The sequence below is a fragment of the Chiloscyllium plagiosum genome, chromosome 26, assembly GCF_004010195.1.
Source record: "Chiloscyllium plagiosum isolate BGI_BamShark_2017 chromosome 26, ASM401019v2, whole genome shotgun sequence".
NCBI classification, from domain to species: Eukaryota; Metazoa; Chordata; class Chondrichthyes; order Orectolobiformes; family Hemiscylliidae; genus Chiloscyllium; species Chiloscyllium plagiosum.
The window spans coordinates 48,484,027-48,497,621 of record NC_057735.1 but is presented as its reverse complement, the minus strand read 5'-3'; the positions used below and the strand labels follow the sequence as shown (position 1 = coordinate 48,497,621).

At 41.9% G+C, this 13,595-nt stretch overlaps 1 protein-coding gene across 2 annotated transcripts in view; it reads right to left on the bottom strand.

The window, feature by feature from the left end:
• Positions 1-349: 349 nt before the first annotated feature.
• Positions 350-13,595, bottom strand: part of LOC122563333 — a 61,562-nt gene continuing 48,316 nt past the window's right edge. For both annotated transcript variants that reach the window (XM_043717073.1, XM_043717072.1), the window contains exon 5: positions 350-1,042. In XM_043717073.1, coding sequence (XP_043573008.1) covers positions 671-1,042 — 372 coding nt within the window. In that variant the 3' untranslated portion in view covers positions 350-670. The remainder of the gene's footprint in view (positions 1,043-13,595) is intronic.

Here is a 13,595-nt window from a genome sequence, read left to right as displayed (position 1 = left end):
GATAGAAAATGATATCCCCTCATCTCTGTCCTGAAAGGGTGACCTCAAATTTTGAAACAATGTCTCCTAGTTCTGGACCGACCCAGAAGAGGAAATGTCCCTCCCCACTTCCGCTTTGTCAAGACTATTCAGGATCTCATCCACTTCAACCAAGTCAGCTCCCCCATCTTTCCAGTGGAAACAAGCTCGATCTGTCCAACTTTTCCCGGTAAAACAACTTGCTCATTCCAATCTGGTAAACCTCCTCTGAACCACCACCGAAGCATGCATCCTTAGTTTTGTGTTCAATCCCTCGCAATGTTCAGAAAAATGTGCATCTAAACGTTATCCAGCGACTTCTGCAAGAATACTGAGAGAAATGAAATGCACATTCTGATTTAATGTATATTAAAACAATTGTACAGAAACGTTACAATATACTCAACAAACCAATAACGGGCTAAAACCTCCTTTGCATTATACAATATTTTAGAATGGTCAGCCTTATTATAAACAGCTAACTTCACAGCAATGTGAGATAGCAAAGATTCTATTCAATGTCACAGTGAAAACAACATTTAAAAAGATAAAACACTTCCCATATGTATTGTAACCTCGAAGGCGAGACGCAAATCATACAGAAAGGTGCACACCAGTTCTTGAAGGGTCAGGACTGTCCGTTCTCGGATGTCTAGGTGGAGGGCATGGAAACTCTCTTCCTCCGTATTGTCTCCAGCGCCGCTTCCTTTTCCTTCAGAATCTCCTTCAGCCGTTTGATTTTCTCGTCCCGTGTGCTCTTCTCGGCGCTGGGAGGAGGCAGCCCCTCATGTGGAGCGAGGGCTCTCTGGCTGGGAGCTGAGCTGACGGCCGGTGAGGTGTGTTCCTCCGCCCCCGTTGAGCTGCCCCGCTGCCCCGGTGGTTTGCTATGGCCGCCCCCCGAGAGGCAGCTGTACGCGTGCTCCGACTCCCTGTTCAACAGCCACTTCTTACACCGTGACCTCTTAGTGGTCGAGGAACGCTGGCGGTGTCTGCCTTTGCTCTTCTCTGGCGTTTTGGGCCTCATCTAAAACGAACAGAGTCATAGAGTTAGCAATCAATGTCAGCAATAATATTGTCACGCAAAGGATCACACGTTTCAACATTTGTGATATGTACAATCAATGTACTTTCTGGGAAACCGTGGATAGCCAAGGTATGTGCTTTAATGGGAGAAGTCACTTCGAGTCATAGAGGATGTACAGCACAGAAACAGACCCTTCGGTCCGACCCGTCTATACTGACCAGATATGCCAACCCAATCTAGTCCCACCTGCCAGCACCCGGCCCATATCCTTCCAAACCCTTCCTATTCATATACCCATCCAAATGCCTTTTAAATGTTGCAATTGTACCAGCCTCCACCACTTCCTCTGACAGCACATTCCATACACACACCACATTCTGTGTGATAAAGTTGCCCCTTCGGTCCCTTTTATATCTTTCCCCTCTCACCCTAAACCCATGCGCTCCAGTTCTGGATTCCCCCACCCCAGGGAATAGACCTTGTCAATTTATTCTATCCATACCCCTCAGCCTCCGACGCTCCAGGGAAAACAGCCCTAGCCTATTCAACCTCTCCCTATAGCTCAAATCCTCCAACCCTAGCAACATCCTTGCAAATCTTTTCTGAACCCTTTCAAGTTTCACAACATCCTTCCAATAGGAAGGAGACCAGAATTGCATGCAATATTCCTTGTTTTGGCTTCTCCAATGATCAACCCCCTTTCTCTCCCGAAAGAGGCACTTCCTCCGAGGCCCTGAAAACAGCGCTGCTTGGCTGGGAGAGGTCCCACAAACAGCAGCAGCTTTATCGTGGTAGGGCCGGCACAGGGAGCAGCTTCATGCATGACCTCTTGGCGTCAACAAATGCTACCCTGTCAGAAATAATTTGGAGGTCGTAACTTTATAGGAGAATCGTGTACACAACCCATACCATCATGGAAACCAACCTCCCATCCATGCAGTCCATCTACACTTTCAGTTGCGGGGAAAGGTGCCAACATCAAAAACCCCTCCCACCCCCCGCAATACTTGCTTCCAACCTCTTCCATCAGGCACAAGATACAGAAGCTTAATCACACACCCCAACAGGTTCAAGAACAGCTTCTTCCCTGCTGTTATTAGACTGATGAATAGACCTATCTAACTTCAAATAATGTTGATCTTGCTTTGTGCACCTCCAGTTCAGCTGTAACCCTATATGCCTCACTCTGTCTAAGCTCCCTATGATCTGCCTGTACTGCTTGCAAAATTAAACCTTTCACTGTACTTAGGTACATTTCACTACAATAAATCAAATCCAAATATTACTGATGCCCGTTGGAAGTATGTAAGCCTCCAGAGAACTGTTAGCATCTTCAGGACTAAGACTGGTACACACTTGTACAACAGGGAGGCTAGAGTATGGAGAACAGGCAGCAAACTGATAACCACATCAGTTACAGGTTTATGGATTAGAAGTGCAGGTGACTTTTTTCATTTTATTAGCACGCATGAACGTAAGGAACACCCACCACATAATCAAGCCAACAGCAACAAACATGTCCAACTCCCAAATGATTCAACTCTTCATAAGACACAGCAAGAGGCTGGAATCCAAGACCTGACTGGGGGAATGCTAAAACAATATCTGGAAGGACTAGACACAGCAACTACATCAAAGTGCCTGGGAGCCCCAGGTCAGCTTTGGAACAATTCAGATTATCAACGTGGATTGCAAACCTCAGATGTCATGCTCAGGTAATCCCAACGTGAAACAACTTTGGAACCAAGAGACAAGACAGGCAAAATAATAGAAACTAGATTATTACTGAGCTGGAAGGTTCGTTTTCAGACGTTTTGTCGCCATACAATGTAACATTATCAGTGAGCCTCCAGATGAAGCACTGGTGGCATGGCCTGCTTTCTATTTATGTGTTTAGGTTTCCTTGGGTTGGTGATGTCATTTCCCATTCTTTTTCTCAGGGGGTGGTAAATGGGGTCCAAGTCAATGTGTCTGTTGGTAGAGTTCTGGTTGGAATGCCATGCTTCTGGGAATTCTTGTGCGTGTCTCTGTTTGGCTCGTCCTAGGATAGATGTGTTGTCCCAGTCGAAGTGGTGTCCTTCCTTATCTGTATGTAAGGATACTAGTGAGAGTGGGTCATGTCGTTTTGTGGCTAGTTGATGTTCATGTATCCTGATGGCTGGTCTTCTGCCTGTTTGTCCAATGTAGTGTTTGTTACCGTTCTTGCGAGGTATTTCGTAAATATACCTTGTAAATGTAAAAAAAAATCTTGCAAGAAGTCTATCACGACGGAGCATAATTTTAGGGTAATTGGAGGAAAGTTTTGGGGAGATGTCAGAGGTAGGTTCTTTATTCAGTGTGGTGGGTGCGTGGAATGTCAGATACATTATGGACATTTAAGTGACTCTTGGATAGATACATGGAAGTTAATACAATGAAGGGTACGTAGGTTAGTCTGATCTTAGAGTAGAATAAAAGGCTGATGCAATATCAAGGGCCAAAGGGCCTGTACTGTGCTGTACTGTTCTATCTTCTAACCGTAACAAACACTACATTGGACAAACAGGCAGAAAGCTAGCCACCAGGATACATGAACATCAGCTAGCCACAAAAAGACATGACCCACTCTCACTAATATCCTTACATACAGATGAGGAAGGATACCACTTTGACTGGGACAACACTCCATCCTAGGACAAGCCAAACAGAGACATGCCCGAGAATTCCTAGAAGCATGGCATTCCAACTGGAATTCCATCAACTAACACATTGACTTCGATCCCATTTACCACCCCCGAGAAAAAGAACAGGAAATGACATCACCACGCGAAATGATGTCACCATTGGAAATGACATCACTGGCCCAAGGAAACCTAAACACATAAATAGAAAGCGGGTCATGCCACCTGTGCTTCATCCAGAGGCTCACTGATGATGTTACCTAATATGGTGACAGGACTTCTGAAAACGAACCTTCAAGCTCAGTGAACAAACCTATACCCAGAACCCCAACCTGAGCTACAAATCTTCTCAAAACTCGCTAGATTATTGCAAATGAAATTTAGCAGGATGTGTTAGTCACAACACTGATGTTAAAAGGAATAGCTAAGGATAGATGAAAGAGAATCCAAAGGGTCCAAATACCAAGTGCACCAAAGTTGAAATCAATAAGGCAACATCACAGCCAAACATATTGAAATGCAACTCAGATGGCAAGTGGTGAATTTACAATTTCTGAACACTTTAAGCCCTGAAGGCAATTGATCGGTTCAACCTAAAAGACTCTTCATAAGTTGGCTTACATAAAGGAAACCATATAGAGGGATACAACAAAGCTAAAATTGTCAGACAGTAACTCAACCAGATAATATTGTCTCAACTGATCTCACAAGAGCTGGAGTGGGTTCCAAGCAGTAGGAAAACCTTAATTCAGGCCTACACTTCCTCAGGAGGAGGCTTCTGAATTTAGGTAGTTAGCTTAACATGGAATTACTGTAGAGAGAAAAAAAGGATAATGTTGGGTTTCTCTGACTACATGAGTTAAGACAGGCTAAATGAAACTTCCACCTTTATCAAGGCGATCTTGTAAACAGTCAGGCCAGAAAATCAACTTGTGGCCAAAATAGGAGTGAAAAAGCATTGCCCAATGTGACCTTCCCTCGCTGTTAGCATGCTTTAACTTGAGCAAGGTAGTGATGGAAGAAAGTCACACTTGACGTGGATTGAGTAGTTTTAACAAACTGAGACGAATTGCAAGTAGGTGGTTTCAATTTCTCCTGACAAATAATTGCTTTCTCTTATTATCCAATACAGAGATTGTATGATACTTGGAACTCATAAATGTGTAAACCCTGTAATTTCAGCAACATGGAGGATTTGTGGCAAGTCTTAGCATTTCTCAGAGTGCTTGTGCGTATGGAACAGATAATTACAAATCAAAGCATACAACAACAGGCAGAAATACATCTTTGGCATAGGCTGTTTGACTACGTTTTGGTGGATGGACTCAAATTACATTGAAGTTGATAAATTCAAATGAGGGATCATACTGATGATCCAGAAAGAAGACAGTCTTAAATGCTTATTGTACATCTCATAACTTCAGGAGATCCCAAAGCACTTGTAGCCAGTTTAGAAAATTTGAAGTGCAGTCATTGTAGTAATGTTGCAAACAAGCTCCCACGAACACTGATATGATAGTGACCAAATCATTTGCGATAAACAGGAGGCTGGAATAACACAGCAAGCCAGGCAGCACCAGGAAGTGGGGGCAAACCATAAATACATTGAAGCAGAAATTAGGCCATTTGGTTCATTGAGTTTGCTCCACCATTCAATCATGGCTGATAGGTTTTCCAATTCCACTTTCCTGCTTTCTCTGCATAAACTTTGATGCCCTTCACAACCAAGAACCTATCTATTTCTGTTTTAAATATACTCGATGACTGACCTCCACAGCCTTCTGTGGCAATGAATTCCACAGATTCATCACTCTCTGGCTAAAGCAGTCTATCCTTATCTCCATTTTGAAGGGTCTTCCTTTTACTCTAAGGCTGTGCCCTCAGGTCTTCATCTCTCCTGCCAATGAAAATATCTTCCCAACGTCCACTCTGTCCAACCTGTTCAGTATTCTGTAAACTTCAATCAGATCGCCCCCTTATCCATTGAATATAGTCCCAGAAGCCTCAAATCTTCCTCATATGTTAAGCCTTTTATTCCTGGGATCATTCTCGTGAACCTCCTTTGGACCTGCTCCAGGACCAATATTGCTTTCCTGAGGTAAGGGGTCCAAAATTGCTCACAATACCCTAAATGTGGTCTGACCAGAACATTATAAAGCCTCAGAAGTACATCCCTGCTTTTATGTTCCAGTCCTCTTGAGATGAATGACAACATTGTATTTGCTTTCCTAACTATCGACTCAACCTGCAAGTTTACCTGAAGAGAAACCTGGACTAGGACTCCCAAGTCCCTGTACACTTTAGACTTCTGAATTTTCCTCCCCATTTAGAAAATAGTCCATGCCTCTATTCTTCCTACTAAACTGCATGAACTCACACTTTCCCTTGCTGTATTTCATCTGCCACTTCTTTGCCCATTCTCCTAACCTGTCTAAGTCTTTCTGCAGCCTCCCCACCTCCACAATACTACCCTCCATCTATCTTTATGTCATCTGTAAATTTAGCTGGAATGCACTCAGTTCCTTCATCCAGATCATTAATACATCAAGTGAAAAGTTGTGGTGCCAACACTTTACCCCTTCACATTGACTTCCATCTGGAGAAGGACCATATTATCCCCACTCTCTGCCTTCTGCCAGACAGCCAATCTTCTATCCATGCTAATACCTTGCCTCGAATACCATGGGCCCTTATTTTACTCAGTAGCCTCCTGTGCGGCACCCTATCAAACCCCCTTCTGCAAATCCAAATAGATAACATCCATCTGCTCTCCATGGTCTAACCTGCTCAATACTTCCTCTAAGAATTCTAACAGATTTGTCAGGTCAGGCATGACCTCCCGTTGATAAAACCATGCTGACTTTGCTCTATTTTACCATTCATTTCCAAGTATTCAGAGATCTCATCCTTCCCAGCAGTCTCCAAAATCATACCAACGACTGAGGTCAGGCTAATTGGCCTATCATTTCTCATTTTTTTCTTACTCCCTTCTTAAACAGGGGAGTTACATTAGCCATTTTCCAGTCTTCTGCAACCCTCCCTGACTCAATGTTTCAGGCATTAACCCTTCTTCAGGGCTGGATATAGGGGTAGGGGGAGCTACAGATAAAGAGGGAGTGAGGTGGGATGGGGTGAGGAGAGTAGCAGAATGGTGAGGTCGTGATAGGTGGACACAGGTAGTGGGTACGACCTGGCTGGTCGATGGGAGGGATGAATCAAGTTGGTAGCTGGAAGGAAGGAAGGGTCAGTATGTAGAAAGAAGGGATGTGGTGGGGCTGGAAAGGGAGGTTGGGTAGGAAGGTTATTTGAAATTCAAGAATTCAATGTTAAGTCCTCTGGGCTTTCGACTGCCCAGGTGGAAGATAAGGTGTTGTTTTTCCAATTTGTGGTCTGATTCACTGCAGCAATGGAGAGCCTGAGGATGGACATATCAAAGAGGGAGCAGGAGGGGGAATTGAAATGGACAGTGACCAGAAGGCCAGGTTGGACATTTTAGGTGAGGCAAAGATGTTGGTGAAGCAGTCACCTAGTCTATGTTTGGTCTCACCAAATGTAGAGAAGACCACATCGGGAGCACTGGATTCAGTAGACTAGGTTGGAAGAGATGTAGGTGAACCTCTGTGTCACCTGGAAGGAATGTTTGAGGCCCTGGATGGAGGTGAGGGGAGATGGTGTACAGGCAGGTGTTGCATCTTTTTCAGTTACGGGGACGTTACCAGGGAGGGTTGGAGGGGTTGGTGGGGAGTGTGCGGTGAACCAAGGAGTGGCAAAGGGAATCGTTCTTGCGGAAGGCAGGGAGGGGAAGATGTACCCCCACATATAGTCCTGAAGAAGGATTAATACCTAAAACATTGACTTTTCCACCTCCTGATGCTGCTTGGCTTGCTGTATTATTCCAGCTTCCCGTCTGTCTACTTTGGATTCCAGCATCTGCATTTTTTGTCTCTAATTTGTTTTAACATGTTTATCAACTGATTAAAGATTGGCCAAAATAACAGGAATAGCTAGCTTCCCTATTTGTCTTCAATACAGTATCAATTGAATCTTTTTCCACACACCCTAGATTGCAAATGGGGCCTTGTGAGAATGGTCCCAATTGACCTATAGTTATCACCTAATAAAGTAACCTGTACACAAAGTTAAAGCATGTGGGACCAAATTCCTTCTATCATAGGCAGTATTGTGAAATTGTTTAGTCAGCTACAAATCCGATACTACTCCAGTTTCAAAACTGGCCTGAGCTGGTCACGAAACATGGATTTGACTAAATTGAGCAAAAATTTTCCACTGCTCCAGTTTATAGTTGACTGTATCAAATGTCAAAGGTTAAACAGAGAACAATTTCCCAATGGGGATATGTCTATTAGACAGTGTGGAAACAGGCCATTTGGCCCACACCAACCCTTTGAAGATTATCCCTCCTGGACTCATGCCCTTAATCTGTAACCCTACATTTTCCATGGCTAATGCACCTAACCTACACTGCCCTGAATAATATGCTGTATATATACATATTATGGACAATTTAACATGGTCAATTCACCTAACCTGCACATCTTTGGACTGTAGGAGGAAACTGCAATTCCCAGAGGAAACTCACACAGACACAGGGAAAACGTTCAATCTCCAGACACACTCCGCTCGAGGCTGGAATTGAACCTTGGACCCTAACGCTGTGAGGTAGCAGTGCTAATCACTGAGCCCTTTGTCAATAATATTTTGTCACAAAGATTAACTTTGCATCATCTCCTTTTAGGCCATGAAGGAAAGATATTGTTAAATTTGAAAGGGTTCAGAAAAGATTTACAAGGATATTGCAAGGGTTGGAGGGATTGAACTATCGGAGGCTGAATAGGCTGGGGCTATTTTCTCTGGAACCTTATAAAATAAGGTGGGGCATGGATAGGGTAAATATTCAAGACCTTTTCCCCAGGTTGGGGGAGTCCAAAACTACAGGGCGTAGGTTTAAAGTGAGAGGACAAAGATTTAAAAGGGACCTAAGGGGCAACTGTTTCACCCAGAGGGTAGTGTGTGTATGGAATGAACTACCAGATGAAGTGGTGGAGTCTGGTACAATTACAGCATTTAAAAGGCATCTGGATAAGTATATAAATAGGAAGGGTTTGAGGGATATGGGCCAAATGTTGACAAATGGGACTAGATTAATTTAGGATATCTGGTCAGCATGGATGAGTTGGACAGAAGAGTCTGTTTCCATGCTGCACATCTCTATAACTCTTAAGTAACCTTGTGCTGACATGAATGTTTAATGGTTGCAATTACATGCAGTCTAATCTTCTCTCACTCCCATTTATGTCTTCTTTACTGAGTTATACTAGAAAAGCACTTCACAGTATATAGAAAACCTATATACTACTATTCAGCATTAAGACTACAATGGAATGTTTGAGAACTACACTTGATAATTATCAAATATCTGCCATTTGCTCTAATGCTCGACAAAATCTAGATTCTGAATCTTGTATTGGACTAGATTTGAAAGACAGAAACTTATATTCCTTTCTAGCAGACGTTTAAACACACCGTATACACAATGAGACTGAATGTTTGGGTTTAGTAAATGTCCTTTACACTGTGTTAATTCATTAAAATTCAAGAATAAATAATGTAGATATCTATAGAATCTGGCCTGAAGTATGAATCTTAAGTTCTAAACCAACATAATTTAGACACGGCCATTTAATATGGTTCCAGCTCCCTCCATCCATTGTCCAATGCATCACTGTTCTATATGCTGCCAATTTCCAAAGTTGATCCTCAAGTTCCAAAAGGGCCTACCCCCCTCCATCGTGAACCAAGCTGATACTTTACAGAAACACGGTAGTTGGCCAAAACTACTTGTTTTGGATAATGATTTTATAGCTCTATTTAAAGCATGTGCTTGGTTCCAATCAATTGCTACAATTACTTCTTATGTGGAAGATTGACAAGCGGTTATTACAAGGTATTTCTAATCAGTGTTTGCCTGAAGAAGAATAGATATGACCCAAAATCCAGATAATTACTAACATATCCCTGGCCAGAAAATCAAGGCTTCATCTGAATATATTCAGCATCAATTTCATGCCACCTAATTGGAAGATTAGCTAGTTGGGTTTTGGTCACCTGTAATGTGAATGACTTACTAATAATGACTGATCTCCTTGGTACTAGGGCTCTAATGCGAATGTTCCTGTACTTATTTTTTTTACATTGGGTATAATTTGCCTTCACAGCGTTTAATGAAATTGCTACCAAGGCTTTCTCCAATGTCATCTTTCACAGCCTAGCCTTCTTTTGATCCAGGCTATAAATTATCAGAGCGGTCTTCAATATTAGGCAGATACATTTTGCTGTTATACCTCTAGCTCAGGTAAAGTGGGACATTAAGAAGGCACTTGAAATTATTCTAACCAGCTGCAAGCCATTTCATTGATGTTACATTAGAGGCCTTTAGATCTGAAAAAGCTGATGACAAAGATATCAAAATTATTCACCTTTTAAGGGAAAGTACTTGAACCAATAATGGGTATTTGTTGTAGAATGACAATCTGTTACAGTTGACCTTTCTTAGATCTTAGAATTGCACTTAAAGATTCAAATAAAGGCTCCGAAAGTATTAAGACAAATTATTGCCCAAATCCTATCCTGGTCAATGAACTATTTCATAGGTATTACATCAGATCTAAATCTAGAGAGTGGCTCATTAGCATCTTCAATTTTTTAAGCTCTAGCTTGCTGTCCATATTCACCACAGGTTTTATGAAAGATGGTCTTACTCTTCTCAACACCTGATGCAGAGATAGCTTTACATATGATTATTTAGATTAGATTCCCTACAGCCTGGAAACAGGCCCTTCGGCCCAACAAGTCCACACCGACCCTCTGAAGAGTAACCCACCCAGACCCATTTCCCTCTGACTAACGCACCTAACACTACGGGCAATTTAGCATGGCCAAATCACCTGACCTGCACATCTTTGGACTGTGGGAGGAAACCGGAGCACCCGGAGGAAACCCACGCAGACACGGGGAGAATGTGCAAACTCCACACAGACAGTCACCTGGGATCCTGGTGCTGTGAGGCAGCAGTGCTAACCACTGAGTCACCGTGCCAGTGGCAGCTTATTAGTTCTACAGTTGTTAGTGTACAAACACAAGTTCTGCCAATCAGTTTGTTTAATGCCAGCTCAATCTGCAAGACCTCAGAAAGTTTACTGCCTATTCCACTAGTGAAGTATTTCCTCAGTAATAAGTTATCATTTGAGCCGAGTGAAAAGGAGGTAGGTGAGGACATGGATAGCAGAGTCATTCGTATATTTCATCAACTTTACATATTACTTAATTCCTGGTTAGCCTTTTGCCATAGTCCGCTGAATCTTTTAGTTTTTTGGGGGGGCGGGCATTCAGCAGGCATTTACTTCTGGCTATCCACATAAAGAATTAATAATCAGGAAGAATTTCTTTAAGTTGTTTCACTATTTCTGATAGTTTCATTCTAGTTTTTATCTGCTTAAGTATAAAGAATTTTCCAAATAGCAACTTTACACTTTATATACAAAGACCTTTCCTTTTTGTAAAATTGACATTTCTACAAGATTTCGTACTTACAAGCTAACAGGCATTATTAAAATGGGCACTTGCAATATGTAGTTATGGATTTTCATATACTTTATTTAATAATTAGCAGTGCTCTAACATCAATTAAGTTACTCTTATGCAAGAGACCAAAGTAAAATTGTATTCTCCATCCAAGTTTAAAATTCTTGAACTTATATGACTGAACAGCTCTCCTAGAAATCACTAACTGACCTAGATGAAACAAAAGTCAGCTCTGCTCATGAGTATGCAATATTTGAAAGATAAAGTATCCAAATTTGCCACGTACATTTCCTTCTAAAGTCCCAGGGTTTAAATCTTAATGAGAATCTGAAGTACCTCTGTAAATGGGTTAAAAGGGAGAGTAATTGTTAAGTCTGTCTGAATGCAATCAGCAATATAACAGTATTATAACTATTTTAAAATCACAGGGCCAACTGCAAAGTTTGTGAAATGTTTAATTGGGGCTTTGACATATCTAATGGTCAGGCTCAAATAAATAAGCAATGAATCAGTAGACATGAACACCAGTAACCTATCCAAACTTGTACAGTGCCCTTTTGCATAGTCAGTGTAAAACCTAAAGACAGACATTAGCCGGTGCCACAGTGCACATATGCCATCAATCCGAACATTGAATCATCCATACTTCTAGATCTCATACCCTTGACAGTAATGTGAAGAAGTCCCCACTATCTTGTTGACTGTTAGTCTACTTTCTCTTGAAGGATGACATTCCAACATTCACCATGTTTAAAGGTTCACCAAGATGATCAGACAACTTCAGATAACCAAAGAAATCAAGATCACACATTTAGAATGCTGCTGTTTGGAGTACCAATCTTGAATTGTCATACTAAAACAGAGGAGCACTTTATCTAGTTGTTAAACTCCATCTTGGAGTTTTCTAAAAGTTAATCACGTGTAAGTGAACAAAAGAAATATATAACTGAGCTTCTAATAAAATCTACTAATCACACAAAAAGGAAAACTTCATAAACAGGGACAGGACAACACTCAGTCTTGAGTTCCAGAAATTCTGAATTAAAATTCTATTTACTGGGAAATAAATATTAATAGAACACATTAAAATGACAAAGAGAAAGAGTACTAATTGACACCTCAGTGGAATAACAAGGAGCCCCAGCAAATTGAAGTTGAAGCGAATCCAGTGAAATCTCTTCACTGGCTGGAGTGATATGCAGCATGAAATGAAATGTTTGCAGGAGGCCAACCATTGCTGCTGGCGTTCTTCAGGGCAGTGCCCTCAGCCCAGCATTTCAGCCGCTTCATCAACAAGATCAGAAGTGCAAGATCAAGGGCATTCAATTCCACTTGCAATTCTTCAGATAATGGAGCAATGTTCATATGCATCATGAGTCATAAAACATTCAGCCTTGGCACGGGGACAGACAATCATTCACACCTTGCAAGTGTCAGGCAATGACTGATCTCCAAAAGGTGAATGACTAAGCAACTCTTCACAACATTCAGTGCCATACCATCATAGATCTCCAATCTTAAACATTGTTGGTTCACCACTGACGAGTAGCTAACAGGCTGCACAATAACACATTTAATGGCTGCATATCAGAAGCTGGGTATGCTGTAGTGAATGATTCACCGACAGACCCCACAAAGCCTTTCCACTATTTACAAAGTATAATGCAGAAGGGATGAAATATCCATTAATAGCTAAGATAATCAGAGCTAGAACAACATTCAAGAAGTTAAAAATCACACAATATCAGGTTATGGTCCAACAGGTTTATTTGGAATCACTAGCTTTTGGAGCACTGCTCCTTCATGAGCTACCTAATAAAGGAGCAGCGCTCCGAAAGCTAGTGATTCCAAATAAACCTGTTGGACTATAGCCTGGTGTTGTGAGATTTTTAACTTTGTCCACCCCAGTCCAATATCGGCTCCTCCACAACATAACATTCAAGAAGATTGATACCAAATAAAACAAAACTGCCTGTTTGATTTGCACTATCACCTTAAAATATTCAGATCCTCTACCATTGGGCTCACCATGGCTATGTGATCTAGATAAGAGATATACTGCAGCAACTTGCCACAACTTAAAGGACATCTCTCGGACCCGCAAAACACACTGTCGAACGAAAATCACAAGTAGATGCACTGGCATACCAGAGTCTTCAAATTCCCCTCCAAACTACTAAAATCCTGGAACTGATTCCCTTTGAACCCAGTTTGTTGGTCTGCAATTATGCAGGAGAAAGTGAGGACTGCAGATGCTGGAGATCAGAGCTGAAAAACAATGTTTCAGGCAT